General features: G+C 42.2%; 1 protein-coding gene across 32 annotated transcripts in view; it reads right to left on the reverse strand.

Annotated features, from left to right (window-relative positions):
• Positions 1-20,216, reverse strand: part of NEO1 (neogenin 1) — a 498,185-nt gene that overhangs the window by 190,824 nt on the left and 287,145 nt on the right. For all 32 annotated transcript variants that reach the window (XM_043523405.1, XM_043523409.1, XM_037911829.2 and 29 more), the window contains exon 5: positions 19,832-19,968. In XM_043523405.1, the coding sequence (XP_043379340.1) occupies positions 19,832-19,968 (137 nt within the window). The remainder of the gene's footprint in view (positions 1-19,831; positions 19,969-20,216) is intronic.

Raw genomic sequence — 20,216 nt, forward strand, 5'->3', positions numbered from 1 at the left:
CTGCCCAACCTGTGCTGACTGCACTTCGAATTGTACGAATTGGCATCAGACTCTGAAAAATCATAGAATATCAGGGTTAGAAAGGACCTCAGGAGGTCATCTAGTCCAACCCCCTGCTCAAAGCAGGACCAATCCCCAACTAAATCATCCCAGCCAGGGCTTTGTCAAGTCTGATCTTAAAAACCTCAAAGGAAGGAGATTCCACCACCTCCCTAGGTAACACATTCCAGTGCTTCACCACCCTCTTAGTGAAAAAGTTTTTCCTAATATCCAACTTAAACCTCCCCCACTGCAACTTGAGACCATTACTCCTCGTTCTGTCATCTGCTACCACTGAGAACAGTCTAGAGCCATCCTCTTTGGAACCCCCTTTCAGGTAGTTGAAAGCAGCTATCAAATCCCCCCTCATTCTTCTCTTCTGCAGACTAAATAATCCCAGTTCCCTCAGCCTCTCCTCAGAAGTCATGTGTTCAGGTCCCCTAATCGTTTTTGTTGATCTCTGCTGGATGCCTTCCAATTTTTCCACATTCTTCTTGCAGTGTGGGGCCCAAAACTGGACACAGTACTCCACATGAGGCCTCACCAGTGTCGAATAGAGGGGAACGATCACGTCCCTCGACCTGCTGGCAATGCCCCTACATATACATCCCAAAATGCCACTGGCCTTCTTGGCAACAAGGGCACACTGTTGACTCATATCCAGCTTCTCATCCACTGTAACCCCTAGGTCCTTTTCTGCCGAACTGCTGCCGAGTCATTCGGTCCCTAGTCTGTAGCAGTGCATTGGAATCTTCCATCGTAAGTGCAGGACTCTGCACTTGTCCTTGTTGAACCTCATCACATTTCTTTTGCCCCAATCCTCTAATTTATCTAGGTCCCTCTGTATCCTATCCCTACCTTCCAGTGTATATACCTCTCCTCCCAGTTTAGTGTCATCTGCAAACCTGCTGAGAGTGCAATCCACACCATCCTCCAGATCATTAATGAAGATATTGAACAAAACCGGCCACAGGACCGACCCTTGGGGAACTCCGCTTGATACCGGCTGTCAACTAGACATGGAGCCATTGATCACTACCTGTTGAGCCCGACAATCTAGCCAGCTTTCTATCCACCTTATAGTCCATTCATCCAGCCCATACTTCTTTAACTTGCTGACAAGGATACTGTGGGAGACCGTGTCAAAAGCTTTGCTAAAGTCAAGGAACAATACATCCACTGCTTTCCCCTCATCCACAGAGCCAGTTATCTTGTCATAGAAGGCAATTAGATTAGTCAGGTATGACTTGTCCTTGGTGAATCCATGCTGACTGTTCCTGATCACTTTCCTCTCATCTAAGTGCTTCAGAATGGATTCCTTGAGGACCTGCTCCATGATTTTTCTGGGGACTGAGGTGAGGCTGACTGGCCTGTAGTTCCCCTGATCATCCTCCTTCCCTTTTTTAAAGATGGGCACTACATTAGCCTTTTTCCAGTCACCGGGGACCTTCCCCGATCACCATGAGTTTTCAAAGATAATGGCCAATGGCTCCGCAATCACATCCGCCAACTCCTTTAGCACTCTCGGATGCAGCGCATCTGGCCCCATGGACTTGTGCTCGTCCAGCTTTTCTAAATAGTCCCGAACCACTTCTTTCTCCACAGAAGGCTGGCCACCTCCTTCCCATGCTGTGCTGCCCAGTGCAGTAGTCTGGGAGCTGACCTTGTTTGTGAAGACAGAGGCAAAAAAAGCATTGAGTACATTAGCTTTTTCCACATCCTCTGTCACTAGGTTGCCTCCCTCATTCAGTAAGGGGCCCACACTTTCCTTGGCTTTCTTCTTGTTGCTAACATACCTGAAGAAACCCTTCTTGTTACTCTTAACATCTCTTGCTAGCTGCAACTCCAGATGTGATTTGGCCTTCCTGATTTCACTCCTGCATGCCTGAGCAATATTTTTATACTCATCCCTGGTCATTTGTCCGATCTTCCACTTCTTGTAAGCCTCTTTTTTGTGTTTAAGATCAGCAAGGATTTCATTGTTAAGCCAAGCTGGTCGCCTGTCATATTTACTTTTCTTTCTACACATCGGAATGGTTTGTTCCTGCAACCTCAATAAGAATTCTTTAATATACAGTCAGCTCTCCTGGACTCCTTTCCCCCTCATGTTATTCTCCCAGGGGATCCTGCTCACCCATTCCCTGAAGGAGTCAAAGTCTGGTTTTCTGAAGTCCAGGGTCCGTATTCTGCTGCTCTCCTTTCTTCCTTGTGTCAGGATCCTGAACTCATGGTCACTGCCTCCCAGGTTCCCATCCACTTTTGCTTCCCCTACTAATTCTTCCTGGTTTGTGAGCAGCAATTCAAGAAGAGCTTCAGAACACCAAGGCTGAAGTGCCTGAAAGCTATGACCATGGCGGAGCCGAAGCCCCATGTCCAGGCCACAACTGTCATGTGGAAGAGGAAGTGGACCGGTGCTGAGGTTTACAATCTCGCCAAGGATCAGTGCTGGCGGTCTGGTGACAGGGAACGGTGCCATGGGTCCCGTGTTGGTGATTGGCTGCTGGGCTCCAGTGCTGCTTGTCAGTGCCGGTCCTTCAAGGGTGCTGTGGACAGGTGCTGATCCGTCCTTGGTGTCGTAGAGATACATCACCATGCCCCCGGTGCCAGGAGTGTTCCTGCTGGGTTCGGTGCCGGGGAATGATGTCGCAGGGACAGGGATCGGGAACATTGCCGGGCACGGTGCGAGTCCGGGGACTGGGAGCACCGCATCCTGATGAGTTTGCCTCTGAACAGTACCAGTCTTGACGGTACCGGAGACTTGTCCCCAATAACCGGGGGCTGAACCGCAGTCATCTCTATGAAATCTCTTGAGGCTTCAAAAGTGTCCGGGGTGGAGGGTGGCTCCAACACCTCCACCTGGCACCATGCCTTATGGGGCGCCAGAGTCGATGGCACTGATTCTTGCTGTCTGGGAGCTGGGTCCTTCTTTGGCTGCAGCAAAGCATCCCCTGGCAGTCCTGCAGCTCTCTGAAGAGAGCAGCCTCTCTCAGTCCTTTTATGTCACTTGTGGGGCATCAGGGAAGTAGAGTGGTGCCGGTCCGCTGCTCCCTGTTGTGGCCCGAGCCTTGGTGTCCTGAAGCCGTTGGACAAAGTGCGGAGTCCATGAGCAGCTGCTTCAAACAGAAATCCCGCTCCTAGGTTTAAAAGCCCTGCAGATTTTGCAGCGCTTGGTCTGATGCGCCTTCCCCAGACACCTCAAGCAAGAGTGGTGGGGGTCACTATTTGACATGGGCTTGTGGCATGCGCTGCAAGACTTAAAGCCTTGGGTTCGCAGCACGCCCCAGAGCCCAAGGAGGGGTGAGGGAATAGGGAAAGATCTCGCTCACAAACACCTATATTAATTATAACTATAACCGTACTAGTAACTAACTGCAAAACAAGAAAACAACAACAAGAACTAGAGTAGGTAACTACACTAAGGGAGCACTTGCAAAGCAAGTGAGTCACAGTTCCAATGGCCGCCACAGATGGTAAGAAAGAATTGAAGGGGTATTGGGTCAGCAGGGTCGTATATTGAGCACCATGCCCATCCAACGGGAGCTTCTAAGGGAAAAAGTTTCTGACGACCATGCACGTGGCGCATGCACACCTGATTGGAATCGACGTGAACAAGCACTCGAAGTAGAAACATTTTTACATCACTGTAATCAAAAACGGTAACTTCCTTCTGTGATTTCCTTAAATTTTTCAGAAGAAAGGACTCATCTATCCAGGCTGCTAGATAAGTTTTATTTTAACAGTACCCTTTTTTCCTGAGATCCTATGAAACCCTGGTGATATCTAGGAAAGCAGAATACTTTCTCCTAAATATAAGAGATTACCGTTACTATTTCATACCTACTGCATTATTTTCTGTATCGGTTATTGAAGTAAAGATTATCACCAGGGCACTACATACAGCTCAGTTAGAAACAGCAATCAATATAGAAGACCTAGACAGTATGAGAAAGGCTTTAGCAATTTGCAATGGTGGCTCAAATTTCTTCCCTAGCATAGTTTCCAACAATAGTGAAAGCTTAATGCAAAAATCCATGCCATCTAAATCTACAGGCAGACCTATTATTCTGATGTTACAGGATTTAATTTGGTTTTCAAATATCTCTAGTTTCCTGTGAAGTAGACATTATCTCTTATCGATATACCTACCAGAGATTTAGAGTGGTCAAATGCACTTTCTAAGTGATTGGTTTTATCATCTAATGCTTAACTCTTACAAGAATACTATGAAGCCCAGCTTAGAAGAGAAATGAATCAAAATGAGCTTGTAAGTCATAGGCACATGACAAAATTGGTTGTGGAAGACAAAGAAATGGAATAGATGGGAGACACCATCTGCCACATGGTCAGCATGTAAGGCCATTGTAGCAAAGGGACACCAGTAATGATGAGGCTACAAGGGAATCCATCGATGTTAGGTACAATAAGATTAGAAACTATGTATTTCTCAATATGCTATGTATCTTCAAACACCTCAAAAATAGTATTTTGAATTACTGAAGGAAAAACAGAAATATAAAGTATGCTAGTATTAGCATTCAGCCCAATGTATTATAAGAATATTTAAATGAGGCAAAATATGGCTGCTCAAAGTGGACTCTGATGTTTCCTTATGACTCTCAAAAGCATCACACTTGTAAAGTTAAATAAGTTACTACAAACCTGAGACTGGTGTGATTATAGTTCATTTATACAACTCCTAGCAAGTAGATTGTTTTGAAGCCTCTACAACATGGCATTAAGTACAAACGGCAAAAAATTAAACAGGCAGCTCAAAAATTAGCTGAAAATTTTAAAACTTCCACTTTCCCCAACATTAGCATTAACAGGACTTAAAAAACAAACAATACAATACAATACAGAGTCAAGAGATATGCTAAAGGGATTTTTTCAAGCACTGGTCTGTCTCATCAGCATCAGGAACAGAGCTATGGGAAGGAGTCACAGCCTCCCATTCATCTTGCTTCCCAGGTCAAGTTTCTACTTATTAGGAGAGCTGTTTGTTCCAAGCCCTGCTTCTAGCTAACAATATTATATGACTAAACTGTTTTTCAGACTATTTTGTCAAATCTTGTGAAGTACATGGATCATATTTCTCTTTTCTTTAGAAAAATAGTAGAAAATAAATCTATCATTTCAAACGGAAAAATACTATAAATATTAATACAAGTACAATCTTAACAGTGTAATCAATGACTTTGGATGCCAGGGGTCACAGAGAAGTGAAGTGACTCACCCACAGTCACACAGAGGTCAGTTATGTGAGAGCCAAGAACACAAGTCAGGTCCCAGTCCAGTGCCCAATCTACTAGCGCCCCCCGCCCCCGCCCCCGTCTTTGATGGGGCGAAGGAACAGTTTTGTTCTTGTATAATAGTTTGGTTAATAAATTTATATCTACAGTTAACCACCTAAAATTTTTGCCCAGTGGAGATCACGCTTATTATTCCACCAGTAAAAACTAGCTAAATTAAAAATAAAGTCGACTGGCTCTGAAGTTTATGGAGCATTTCTTAGAAAATAAGATCTCTAATACCTGCTTTAACAAATATGTCAGCACTACAAATTTCCTTTCATTTTGTCATTCAGCTCCACTAGCTCCCAGGAACACTGGGAGCACTATTAGTTTCTCCATCTTAGACTGTTTTGAGTGTGACAGTAGAGTGATCAGGTCTGGGCATCTGATGAAGTGGGTTCTAGCCCACGAAAGCTTATGCCCAAATAAATTTGTTAGTCTCTAAGAAAACACAAGGACTCCTCGTTGTTTTTACAAAAAATAAAGTTCCAGTCATCAAGACAACCGATTACTAATCAAGCACATTTCTGCAATATAGCAATAATATGGTAGAGATCTTTTTCAAACTTGATTTGAGTGTTGTGATAGCCAATGTAATATATACATATATTGGCTAGATAATATATTGCCTTTATCTAGATCTCTTATCGATTAGCAATTCAGATCATAAAATGCACAGAAAGTGCAAAAATACGATTTTCCTCTGCTTTACACACCAGGAAAAATCTACAGGAATACCTTCTTCTTAGAGGTACTGATTATTGTAAGTATGGGGAAGGTACACTAAAAATATTCTAGATTTCTCCCTTCAGAGCACACCAATTCCCCCCAAATATATCTTTCCTGAGACTGCTTGATTTTTCTGTACTATTTATTCTGACAGAATATGCCAGGTGATCTAATTACTGCCACATAGTATCTCAACTCTATCACCCTTAAGAGACACCTTAAATAAAATGTTCCCTTTAAACTGTTTTTCCGGTTTTAATATAGAATATCGATACTGAATGCTTTCCTAGAACACTCAAAGGCTCATTTCCTGTAACACAAGAAATCTATGGGAAAAGATATGAAAAATAAGACAATACTGTGAAAGTCGCAATCTTAACACTTGCCACATAAATATGAAATCTACAGTATTTCATTGTTTAAGTGAAAGGACTTCTAATGCAAACTATATAATTCTATAATTTACTCTAGGGAAATGAAAATGGAAAAAATTGTTTTATTATTTGTGGCTCAGTATAAGCTGCAGTAAATATTTCAATAGAAAGGGGAAACTCCCTTTAAACTCATTATCTACACCATAAGTACCAAGGCAGACACAGGAAGCTCTAGCAGCGGTCTAACTCGCGTCACAGTATTTGCAGAAATCCTAGGGGATCCAGATACAGCAATAAATTTAAAATGATTCCCAGATGAAGAACGAACTTGTAACCTTTTCAGCGTCTAACTGCCACCATGGCTCTTTCTGATGTAAGTTTATAAATTGAACAGAAGTCAGCAGACTGAATTTGAAATACATTTACAACTTGTTTCCCCAGCATTTCTTTCACCACCACCACCTTTTACCTCGTGGAAATCCGACAGATACTTTCCTTTGCTGGTTGAGATCAAAACAGTTTTCCCAGTATCCACAACCTACTATAATGTTGCTAAAATAAATCTAATACATAGCACCACTCCTCCTGCTGACAGGAAAGGGAAAAAACAACATCCATGTAGCTAACAGAAATCTGACTTTGTACCAAATCCTTTCAAACACTGAACTATATATTCTCCTTCACCGGGAGCTAATCCACCTTGATAAATGCACTCTTCAAGCTCCTCGACTTCAGAATCTGCTTGCTTGCATCGTTCTCTTGTACAATCGTTTGTATCAAACACTGTCCCAGTGCAACATGAGCAGGGACACACATTTCCATGGTACTTTATTTTAAGAACACAGAGAAAGTTCAATGGAGTCCACTGGAAGACTCAGCTGTGTAGCTGAAGAAGAGTTCAGATTTATACTTTTCCTGGGATCTTCTTATGCTTGCTACCACATAGAAAATGCCAAAGACATGTGTGAATCAAGAATTTGTACATAAACATTGCTTTGGGGATGTGTGAAACCTAAAATGTGTAGCTGAATCTGTGTGCATTTGCTGCTGAATGATTTTCTAGTTTCTCTTAAGGTTTTATTTTCTTCCTTCTGGGCATTGGTATTTCCTCTTGCTTAAAGATTTCCACCTAAAACATGCCATTGATGTTAAATTCATTGTTTTGGTTAATATTACATATGGTCCTTAGTGTTTAATGACCAGGTATTACCATCTTGAAACATATAAATATTTAAAAGAATGTAGTATGTACGTTGAGGTAGACTTAATCCAATGCAACAGTTACAAATAATGTTACTAAGGTCTTGTCTACACTACAAATGCTTTGCTGGCATAGCTATACAAGCAAAAAAAACTTCTGTTGGTATCAGCTGCATCCATACTAAGCAGAGTCCCTTAGTATGGATGCAGCTGATACCAACAGAAGTTTTTTTTGATGGTATATCACCACCACTTCCCTCAATGACATTAGCTATGCCAACAAAAGCACTCTTTTATTAAAATATCTGTGTCTACAATGGATTTTTTTTTCTTTTTTTTTTGGCCAGCATGCTTATGTTGGTTAAGGGGTGTGGTTTCTTGTCATCCGGGACCTACATAGCTATGCCGACAAAACTGTAAATGTGGCCTAACTGAAAACCCTATTACCTCTCCTGGTTTTCTTCTCATACATCCAGAATATATAAACAGCTCGCTATTTGTTCCACAAACACACATCTAAAATCTGAACATTCTCTGGCAAACACTTGTCAGTACCATAATCCATTACTGCAACTTTCTTTTCTGGCATCCCAGTGCCTACACTGCCTACCTTGAGCATATGCAAAATGAAGATGCTGGAATTATCTTCCTCGCTTATCATATCAAATCATGCTCCTTTTTTAAATCTTTCTATTGGTTCCCTACTGTCCACTGCATGAAGCTTAAAATTCTTTATTTTGCCTTTATGGCCCTAACTCCTGGCTATATCTGTATCTAGTCTGTTTTCACCCCCTCCATCCCCTCCACTCAATTATCAATGCACAGTTTTGGCTCCTCTCATTCCTGTCCTCATGCCTTAACCACACCACCTGCTACTTGTGGAATGTTCTCCTGATCCCTACTTCCCAAACCACCACTTTCCCAGCTTTTCAATTCCCTTCAAAAAAGATTAACTTCTTCTGCAATATCCATGTTAACCAAACCAAACATTAAAGAAAAACTCTCCTCAGCGTTCTTCCTTCAAGACTTTTGTATTTCTAAAAGAGTGCAGGGTTTTCAGGATAGGCCTGCCTTCCTTTTGTGTCCTGTACAGTGTAAGATATTGTCAGTGCTTAACAAATAAATGGTCATGAGTAGAACTTGATTAAGCAATATTATTTTATAGCTTTAATAAATCTCTTGATTTTACACCCACAATTTAACAGGTTCAACCTACTGGCTTTGGTAACTTACCAGCAACTGCCTCAAAATTCCTACGAGGCTGCACCTACTGCCACTGTACTTTGGGGGAGCTCTCAGTTAAGAATCTCTGAGAAGGGCCATCCCCTTCAAAAGCCCTAACATTGTGAAACAATGCCTTTTTACCCAAACCTGGTAAGTGCAGGTCTACAATAAGTCAGTGAAATATCAGCATGACATGTTAATGGAAAAAACGGAAAGCATGTTTTAATTTGTACAGTCTGTAGTTAAAGATTTCAATAATAATAGAAACAGTAAAATAACAATAGAAAGAAACTGGTTTGTCCAGGAAAGGAAGTTCAGATGAAGCACAGGCGAATTAAGTACCCAAAACTCTATTTCCTATATAAATCTCTATTGATTTAATTCTCTAAGAAGAATAATGACATAAGAGGGTTGATTACATGGGATCAGAGGATCATTAAGTGGGAAAAGCTGAGAATTTTTCTAGAGGATAATGATACAATAATCAAATTACAGTCACTCCAACCAATCAACAGTTCTTTGCCAAATTACAATAATAGAGAAATGCAATTACTCTCCATACAGTGACTTTTTAAGATGGAGGGAAGTAAGGGACAGAGGTTTAGAGCCAACAAAAAACCACAAGACTTTCCTAAATTATTCAGTATCTCCCATAAGAGGAGATTCATCATCATCACTCCAATGACCGCATTGTCATTGGGGCACCATCATTGATGATCAACGAATTGTCTCCACGCCTGATGATTGTGTGTCAGTGCTTGAGTCTCTGTGAAGTCCATTCCTGTCCACTCTTTAATGTTGTCAATCCATCTCTTCTTCTGTCTACCTCTTCTTCTCTTCCCCAGTACTGTCCCTTGGAGGATGATCTTGGATAGGCCAGATGATCTTGTTACCTGGCCGCACCACTTCAGCTTGCGCTTCTTCATGGTCATCAGGAGGTCTTCATATGACCCAGTGCATTGGGTGATGATGTTGAGGACCTCTTCATTAGTGATGTGATCGAAGTAGGAGACGCCCAGAATTTTACGGAAGTATCTCTTCTCTGCTACCTGTATTTTCCATTCAAGTTCTGCAGTAAGGTTCCACGTCTCGCATGCATAGAGAAAAATGGAGATGACCAATGCATGCAGCAGTTTCAGTTTCGATTTCAGGGAGATGTTCTTATTCCTCCAAATTGGCTTTAGCTTTGCCACACTGCTGCTGTTTGTGAAAGAAATCTTGCCCGGATTTCTGCCTTGGATCCTTCATCAGTGATGATTAACCCCAAATACTTGAACTGTTTCACTGTCTCCAGCTCTTGTCCACTGACAGTGATATGCGAGCTGATCCCATCACGTTTGTTTGTCATCAGCTTGGTTTTCTCTGCACTGATTTCCATGCCATATTTTAAAGGTTTCATCCAATTGTTTCACAAGGTTGGCAAGTTCATCTTCGCTGCCTGCCAGGCCATCAATGTCATCAGCGAAGCGAAGATTTGAGATTGTTCGCCCCCCAGTACTGACTGTGCATATGTGATCTTCTAGGGCATCAGTCATTATACGCTCCAAGTAGATGTTGAACAGTGTGGGCAAAAGGCGGCAGCCTTGCTGGATTCCAACAGTGGTGCGAAACCACTCTCCTATTGTGCCATTGACAAGAACTGCACTGCTGGCCTTGGCATACAGTTGTTTAATGGTAAGAATAAAGCTTATGACCAACATTGTACTTCTTCATGGTCGCACAGAGAGCTTCATGCCATACTCTGTCAAATGCCTTCTTGAAGTCAACAAAGACGTGATAGCTGTCCTGCTGGTGTTGTAAGTACTTCTCACATAGAACATGAAGGTTGAAAATCTATTCTGTGGTACTTCTTCCAGCACAAAAGCCAGTCTGTTCTTCAGCAATGATATTCTCTCCTTGTGGCTTCAATCTGTTCAATATGACTTTCAACATCACTTTGCTGGGACGGCTAATTAAGCTTATGGTCCGGTAATTTTGACACAATTGCAGGTTGCCTTTCTTTGGCAGAGTGATGATTAGTGACTGTGTCCACATGGAGGGCCACTCACTGATCGGCCATATCTTGTTGCAGTTCTTGGTGAGTACATCTATTACTATTTCTCCTCCGAATTTCATCAGTTCAGCTGGGATGTTGTCAATACTTGTAGCCTTTCCATTCTTGAGTGATTTCACAGCTGTCTCTACTACTTCAAATAGTATTGGAAAGTCATCCTCCTCTGTTCAATCTGAGCTGTCTACGACACGATGATCTTCATTTGTCTGGTGGTTGCATAGATTAGAGCAGTAGTTTGTCCACCTATTGATGATGTCCCTTTCTTCTGTAAGACTGTTCCCTTCTTTGTCTTGAATTGCATTAGCTTTGGTTCATCTTTCCTCCATCAAATCTTTTACAACCCGGAAGGCTCATTTGCTATTTTTATTATTGATACACTCTTCAATTTTAGAGCATTTTAGAGCCACCTTCATTCCTTTCTTAATCTTTCTGCCAATCGCTCTGTATTTATCAGCTCCCTCAATGCTGTTCTTGTCTCTCAAGTTCTATTCTAATTTCACATATTTGTAATATTTCATGTGTGACCCATGGTTTTGTCTTCTTACAATGTTTGCCAAGGATGGCCATTGCTGCCTCATTCATTACAGCGTTGAAATTTTTGGTCATGGTTTCTACGTCTTCCTCTAGAGCAAGCAAGGGGGCAAAATTTTCCACTGATCATTGCTTGGAATGACACTGCAATGTTTCGTGTCAGAGTCATTTTAAGTCAAACTTGGTTCTGGTTAACTTTGGCCTGATGATTTTCCTTAGCCGCAGCCAAAAATTCAGCATCACAAGGTCATCATCACTTCCAACATCAGCACCGGAGAAGCTTCTTGTTTTAGCTCTGTTAATCCCAGAATGAAATTGGTTTTGCACCATGATGTAGTCCATCTGGCTGTGATGTAGACCATTAGATGTGTGCCATGTTGATCGTCTGGATGCTTTATGTGCTCCTAATGTGTTTGCAAGAACCAGATTGTTATAGCTGGCTAACTTCAAAAATCTCAATCCTCTCTCATTGGTTACCTCATTACAGAAAGTTCCACAATAATCTCACCAATATGCCTGTGCGCCAGTACCCATTTTAGCATTCCAATCTCCTTGTACAATCAGGATATGTTTCTTGTGTACCTTATCGATGTTGTCTTGGAGCTCATTGTACAAATTTTCAATTTGCTCATAGTCATAGTCTGTTGTAGAGACGTAGACTTGTACCACTGTGATATTAAATAGTACTGCCTTTAGACAGATGGAAATAAGCCTGCTGGACATTGGGTGCCATCCTAATACTCAATTCTTGATATCTTTATGCACCAGAAATCCTACGCCTTTCCCCTGTGGGTCCAGGGACAGAATAGGCCCATTGTGCCTCCTGAATGTCATAAGAGACAACTAAAAGGGGGCTGCCTGGAGAGGGGTGGGCTCCGCCAGGTTAGAAATTTGTCCAAGACACACCATATGAGGAACAAGGCAATGATGTCCATACTGGATTGATTGCAGCCTGGGTTAATAATGACTGTGCCATCCGTCTCCCATCAAGGCAGATGCGAAAAGTATACTACTGGTGTGACCTCAACAAAGAGGATCTGTGGAAGAAATAACATCACCATAACCACATGGAATGTAAGGACATTGAGACAAATAGGGAGGTTGAAAGAACTCACGTACGAAATGGAACAATACACCTGGCACCTCCTAGGAATCTCTGAGGTCATATGGAAGAACTTTGGAGAGGTATTAACAGAATAAGGCCAGGTATTCTATTACAGTGGAAAGGACAAACATGCCAACGGCATAGGATTTCTTGTGCATAAGAGGAGGTTACTTACTTGTAACGAGCTCCTTTGAGATGTGTGGTCCCTATTTGGATTCCAAACGTAGGTGTGCATGTGTGCCATATGATAGAGCCGGAAGGTTTTTGTAGCAGTGCTCGCTGACCTGCATGAATACTGTATATACCCCTCATGCTTGCAGCCAAGGCTATAATAAGCCATGCGGGCTGACACCACTCCAGTATCCCTCTTACCACTGAGAAGTCCAGTCCAGAGCAGAGGTGATGGAAGGTGAATGCTGGAATCCAAATAGGGTCCATACATCTTGAAGAACCTCCAGTTACAGGTAAGTAAACAACTCTTCTTCTTCAAGTGATAGACCCTATATGGATTCCAAACATGGGTGTGAGTAGTGAGCAGGTGAGTGTGAGGACTTGTGAGGGAGCACTGTCTGGAGTACAGCGTGGTTCACGGCTGCGACCACTGCTGTCACCAGTGCAATGGTGTAATGAACTGTGAAGGTCGGAATGGAACGCCATGTGGCGGCATGAGAGATATTCTGCCATGGTACGTGTATGAGGCATGCGGATGTGACCGTAAGTGCTCGTATAGTGCACGCTGTGACAGCAACAGAGGTGTAACATTCATGGATGCTGTGATGGGATCTCCAGGGTACAACCTGGAACTGTGGGACTGCTGTGCCCCCTTAAGTCTCCAACCTGGGATGGCTGTCTCAGTGCTATGACAACGACAAACAACAAAACCCCTCCAGGTGCTGTGATCACTCAGCCATCAGTATGTGGAGACTCATACTCAGCGAAATTGTATGAATGCTCTCTAAGTCACTCATGAATCATATAGAGAGAGGCACCAGCCAATCACCACAGCCTCCAGCCTTGCACCCCAGAAATATACACTGTCTTACACTGCTCAAGACTCCCTTGCACAGTGCAAGTGCTTAATTAGTTCACCACTTCGTCAAAGGAAAGTGGACATGAACCAGGGTTTGTAATCTGAGCTGAGATTCCCAAAGCACTTCAACAAAAAACACACTGCTTTAGGTAAAATATAAAACAGATTTATTAACTACAGAAAGGCAGATTTTAAGTGATTATAAGTAGCAGGCATAGTGATCAAAGCTGGTTACAAAAGAAATAAAAATAAATTCACAGCTAAAATCTACAAACTAAGCAGGATTTAAATCAAGCAGTCTCTCATCCTAATACGTTACAGGCAGCTCACAGTTCTCAATACACAGGCTGAATTCCCTTTCCCAAACTGGGGACCAGTCTCCACAGTTCAACATCTTTGTCTTCCAGACAATCTTCCAGGTGTAGAGATGGGGGAGGAGAGAGGTCAAGTGATGATGTCACTGTCCCTTTTTTATACTTTCTTCCAGCTGCTAGAAAGGTCCTTGCTGTGACGTGGGGATCAGGCAGAACCCCACTGCGTACTTACCCTCTCTAAGAAGTCTCTGGGAGAGTGGATTCTTCTTGATGGGCCAGCGATGCCTGCCTAGTCAGTGATAGTTGCTCCTTTGTTGCCACTGAAAGTCTGGCTGTGGGTGTTTCCAAAACTCAACATATTTCAGTTACACACACTTAGGAAAACTTCATAACTTTGGAAACAATGATATTGTGTACAATTCGACAGGATATTAATGTTCAATAGATTAAGACTTCTTAAATGATACCTCACAAGGCATACTTTGTACAAAACATAGAAAAAATAATATAATAGTGGTGAATATGGGGGTTCCACGGTGTTTCTTTGAGGTACAGAATGTCATAGGTGCATCCAGAAATCCACCTGGAGATCATCTGCGAGGAGAGGGCAAGCCCCTTGCATTGGTTGACAATGGTGATAAAGCATCTCAGAGAAATCCGAAAGGCACACGTGCGTTGGAGGTAGAAGGCAAGTGCACAGTGGAGGTTGAGGGAATGGAAAGCCCTGTCAGGGTGAGAGGTGTGGAGTTTGGGATACAAGGCCAAGAGGCGAATGCACTGATTCAGGTGGAATTCTGACACCACCTTTGGTAGGAATTTCAGATGCAGGCGCAAGGAAACTTTATCTCTGTGGAAGATCATGTATTGGGGGGTCAGCCATCATGGCCACCAGTTCGCTGACTTGTTGCACCAAGGTAACGGCCACCAAGAAGAGTACTTTCATGGCTATTCCTGAGTCCCAGCCAAAAACCAAGCTGTGAGGTGGACAGGACCAGGATTGGGATGTCAAAGCTGGACCTGGTCTTGTGTGAGGAGATCCGGGCTGGCACAGAGGAAGATCAGAGTGTGAGCAGAGAGGTGGAAGTCTGTGAACCAATACTGACAGGGGTAGAATGGGGCTGTCAGTATCACCATAGTTCAGTCTCTGCAAATCTTTTGGAGGACTTGTGGGAGGAGGGGAAGGGGGGAAAAGGCATAGAGCAGATCGTTCCTCCGGGGTGGGGGGAGTAAGGCATCCCCCTGAGAGTCGTGTCCCATGGTCCCTCTGGAGCAATAAAGGGGCAGTTTGTGGTTCTCACTGGTTGCAAAGGGTTCCCAAAGAGGGGGGGTGCCCCACCTGCGGAAGAGGTAAAGGAGAATGGTGTTGTGCAGTTTCCACTTGTGGTTCATGTGGAAAGACCTGCTGAGTGTGTCTGCCAGTGAGTTCTGGGTGCCTGGGAAATACATGGGCCTGGAGTGTAACGTGGTGTTTGAGGCACCAGTTCCACAATCAGACGGATTTTGTAAAGAGGGAAGGAGAGTAGGAGCCAACTTGCTTGTTGATATAAACCGCTGCTGCAATGTTGTTGGAGAGCAGCTGAATGTGGTGGGACCAAATGAGGGGAAGGAAGGCTCGGCACATGAAATGGACTGCTCTCAACCCCAGGATGTTCATATGTAGCCTGGCTTCCCATGGTGTCCAGACCCCTTGGTCTGTGCGGTGGTCCAAGTGATGGTGGCTTGTGGGGTAAGGAGGTGTAAAGGGTGTACACACTTGGAAAGGTTGGCCCACCACATGAAGGAGGCCAGGACCATCCGGGAAAGGATGGGTGGTGACAATGGCAAAGACTTTGGTGAAGACACGGGGAGTTGTCACGATACTGAAGAGGAGGACTTTGAATTAGTAGTGAACTGGAGGAACTTGCACTGAGCAGGGTGAATATCGATGTGGAAATAGGCATCCTTCATGTCGAGAGCGGCAAACCAGGCTCCATGGGAGAAGGAGGGAATAATCAATGCTAACGTCACCGTGTGGAACTTGGATTTTTGGATAAATCTGTTGAGTACTCAAAGGTCCAGAATGGGTTGCAGTCCCCTGACCTTCTTTGGGATGAGGAAGTATGGGGAGTAAAAGCCCCCGTCCCAGCAGCGAAGCAGGACAGGCTCTATGACACCATTGAGGAGAAGAGCACCAGCTTCCTATTGCAGGAGGGATTGATGAGAGGAGTCCCCATGGAGGAACCAGGGTGGGCAATAAGGGGGGAACTCTATGGAGTACCCATGATGGATGATCTCCAGTACCCAATTGTCCATGGCGATCTTGCCCCATTTGTGGGCGAATGGAGAAAGATGCCCCCTAAAGATGAAAGGGGTACTGCAGGAGGGAGTAGGAACAGTTCCTGACCAACACATCAAAACTATTGTTTGCACTGCTGTTGGACAAAGAATGTCAACCTCCAAACTGGAGGGAAAGCTACTCTAACTGAACTTACTGAACGAACTAACTAGTTGACTATCAACTAGGAACAACTATTCAGATAATTATATACAGAAAGGCACTAGAAAAATCACTCCTTTAGCAGAGCCAAGAGCATGGAGGGACAAAGGGGTTCCAACTCCAGCCATGTGGTGGTAAGAGGGAACTGGAGCAGCATCAACCCACACAGCCTATTATAGCCTCAGTTGCAAGCACAAGGGAGATGCATGGCGCATGTGAGGGTCAACGGGCACTGCTATGAAAACCTTTTGGCTCCAGCACATGGCACGCATGTGCACCCATGTTTGGAATCCATATAGGGACCATCACTCGAAGAAAAATAATTTTTCTCTAATGCCTTGATACTAGAAGTCAGATGTTCTTGTTGCTAATTCTATAACAACTGATTGGCATAAAAGGACTAACTTTCAAAAAAATATTAAAGTTTTGACACAACCAAACAAATGAAAGCCAGAAGTAAAGCCAACATCATTGTAGATCTGCCTGATTATGCTTGATTGTTTCAGTGTCACAAATTAACACTGATCTCAGATCCTTTTAATACCCAAATGGCCAGACACAATGGGACAAGTTAAGGATGCAGCGTCAATTTTAACTTTGAATTTCTTTGCTTTCTTTAGTTTGTCTCACAGCTTTGATTTTATTTCCACTTCTACATAAAAAAGTTTGAGTCCCCTTGATGATTCTGTAAAATACATAATCAGCTTCTTAACCATCTAAACACACAAAACACACAGGGTCTCACATAACCCCACCTTGCACAGATATGTATCAGCCTGCATATAAATACACAGAAAAAAGGCACACCAGTCTCCCCAAGTTTCTTCTCCCTGCCCTGGAGCCAAGATCAATAGATGGCACTTGCAGCATACCCTGAAGGTCAACAGATTCTCATTATTTTGGATCCAAGTGGAAGTAATTCCAAAGTGAAGCAGCTCTCAAAAAGAATAATTTCTCAACAAACCCCTTTACTTTTAAACCAAGCAGGCTCCACCTTAAGTGCCTGATAACTACCATAACAGCATTTTATGAGGCAAGAGGCATGCTCTCAGACAGGAAGTTCCCAGACCAGTTAGGACTTCACAGGTCAATACCAATATCTTTTATTCCATCTAGAAACTAACAAGCAACTAGTGCAGATTGAGCACAGGTAATTTGCTCCCAGTAGAATACTCCCTCCAACCAGTAGGCAGCCAAATTCTTGCACCTTCTTAATATGCAATCCCATAAAGAATATTCTCCGGTAACAATCTTCAGGTGAGCAATTTTCCTTTGTTAATTTAACATTAAGATTACAGGGGGGAAATAGACAATATGAAATCTGATATCCTGTGACCTAGTATTTCACAAATTATGTAAATTTTGTGAGGAGACTTTAAAGCCGTATTTTATAACCCAATATCCCAGAGGTAAGCACAGTAGTCACTCTTGAAAGGTGACTTTCTGAACCATTTAACAGTATATCATGGCTTGCTTGGTTGCGTTTGTTGTTGTTTTTTAAAAATATATCTTTATAAACTCAGTGGTTAAAAACAGACCACTAGCCAATAGGAAATTTTTCCCATCTGCTCATTTTCCTTCTCCAGATCTGCTATGCCAGGACAACACACTTGGGTATAGTTCCACCCTGCCAGCAAATGGAGACAGCATACAAAGATTTTTTGGTAATATCAGACTCTGGGACTTGCTGGTGCTTCAGCTGAGACTCCTAAAGATTCCTAACAACCATAGATAAGTATGCCTTGAACCCTGAACTAGATTTTAACTACCATAAATACATGACTGCACTAATCTGAATAGAGGGAACCTGAACCAACATAGAAGGTTCGAAGTAGCCTGGAAGGCACCTCTCCACATGTAAATGACCTCATCTGAAGAGAGCCGACCTCCATGAAATAGAAAAAGCGTACTGTGTAGCTCAAAAGCTTGGAACTTTCACCAACAGAAGTTGGTCCAATAAAAGATATTATCTCACTCACCTTGCTACTTTATGATAATTTAAGACAGAGTTCAATGAATATACATTTTGAGGGACACTTCTGTCACAGAAAGTTGTGCTTATTACTCTGGATTTCCTAAACAGTATACTGAATCTGTGTGCTTGGTTTTGTGTATATGTATATTTAGTTTCAGCTTCAGTATTTCCCTCCTTCTAGACAATTTAAAGTGTACTTGTGTCTATTTCCAGTCTTAATTATGTCAGCACTAATGAATGGGATAAAAAAATCTTAGCACCTGCAAACAGTAAAATGAATTGTAAATTTATTGATTTCCTAAAGGGAAAAAAGTTATTAGTCCAGATTCCAACTATGCAGAATTAGCTTTGTTTTATTTTGTAAGGCAAAACACTCTGTTGCAGAGTCACTTTCCTTTCTTAGGAGGACAAACTAATAAAAGGTAATCCTATTAGAGACAAATGTTGTCTATAGAAAGGAATTGGCCCTTAAAACAGGACTACTATTCTCCATTTATTATGAAACATGAAGAGCTCTAAAATTATGACATAGTTACTATTATAAGATTGGCTAATTCTACCATTAAAACATAATGAAATGCAATCTCTGCAAAACAACGTTATGGGGTTTTTTAAAAATTATTTTTATAAAAGCAGCCGTCATTACTGTGCAACCCACTGTAAACAAATCAGTCATCTCTATGACAAGATGCATCATAAATGCACCAATCAGGCATTTGGGGGCATTTCTATATCTTGTAGTAGAACAAAGTTCCAATTAAAAATTCATACTTGAGATCCCTCGCGAGGCATGGCAAGGATTAAGAGGTGCCAACATTTCACCTAACTTTCTGTGCCCTCTAGAGAACTTACCTTATTTGTATACTTCTTTGCAAACTCTACATAACTGAAACAGTGTCTTTAAATATATGTCTCGATGTTATTTCTATTAAAAAAAAATAGCATTCAGGAGCAACCTTACACGTAAATGGTATGCACACAACAGAAGAGGAAATTAGGTGAATAAACTGATTTCAGTTTTATATTTTTCCAGTGGGTTACTCTAAGACAGTAACATCTTTACAGATTATGAAAAATACCTGTGACAGTGTCCTTTTCAGGTAAGACCTAGAAGGTAATTATAAAGGCAGGTCAACTTGCAGTCCTAATAACCTAGAGACTGTTCCCTTTAGGAAACAACCAACTTGTAATATTGTCGTACTCATCTGATGTGTGCAACTGTCTTCAATGTGGTTAATATGTATGTATAAAAATTTAATTCCTCATTAGAGTGTTTATGAAATCATTAACAATACAAAGAGTACAAAAACAGCATGAGTATAATCATGTGACATTTCTAGGAAACCAACTCAGGTTGTTGGTTTTGGTTTTATTGTAGAAAGAACAAAAATCTGAATCCCTTTTGAAATCAATGAACGTGCAAGAACAAACCCCTGAATATATACATACGTGGAGATCAGTTCTTTCTCAAAACTAAACATTCTACATACCTTGAACTGTAAGATCTGCTTGAGCTTCAATTGTCTCATTCCCATTATCCACAATGCAGGCATATGTCCCAGCATCATCTTCTGTGATATCACTGATCTCCAGGCTCCCTCCCGCCAGTAACAGAAATCTTTCAGAGCTGTGCAAGACAGGACATATAGGTAATGTAGCAAACAAACTAATATGTATGGAGTACTGATCAAAGGAAATATGGAAAGTCTCCAAATGAAACTTCTAAATACACTGAAAAAATAGCTGATTACATCACTTCTGAGGTTGGATTCTTTAATGGTATATTAACATAGACGAATGGTGTGTTTTTAACTAGACTGGTTATTTAAATATAGGTTTAAATTCAACAGTATACATCCCACACAATATTAATGC

This window comes from Chelonia mydas, chromosome 10 (genome assembly GCF_015237465.2).
Source record: "Chelonia mydas isolate rCheMyd1 chromosome 10, rCheMyd1.pri.v2, whole genome shotgun sequence".
Lineage (NCBI taxonomy): Eukaryota > Metazoa > Chordata > Testudines > Cheloniidae > Chelonia > Chelonia mydas.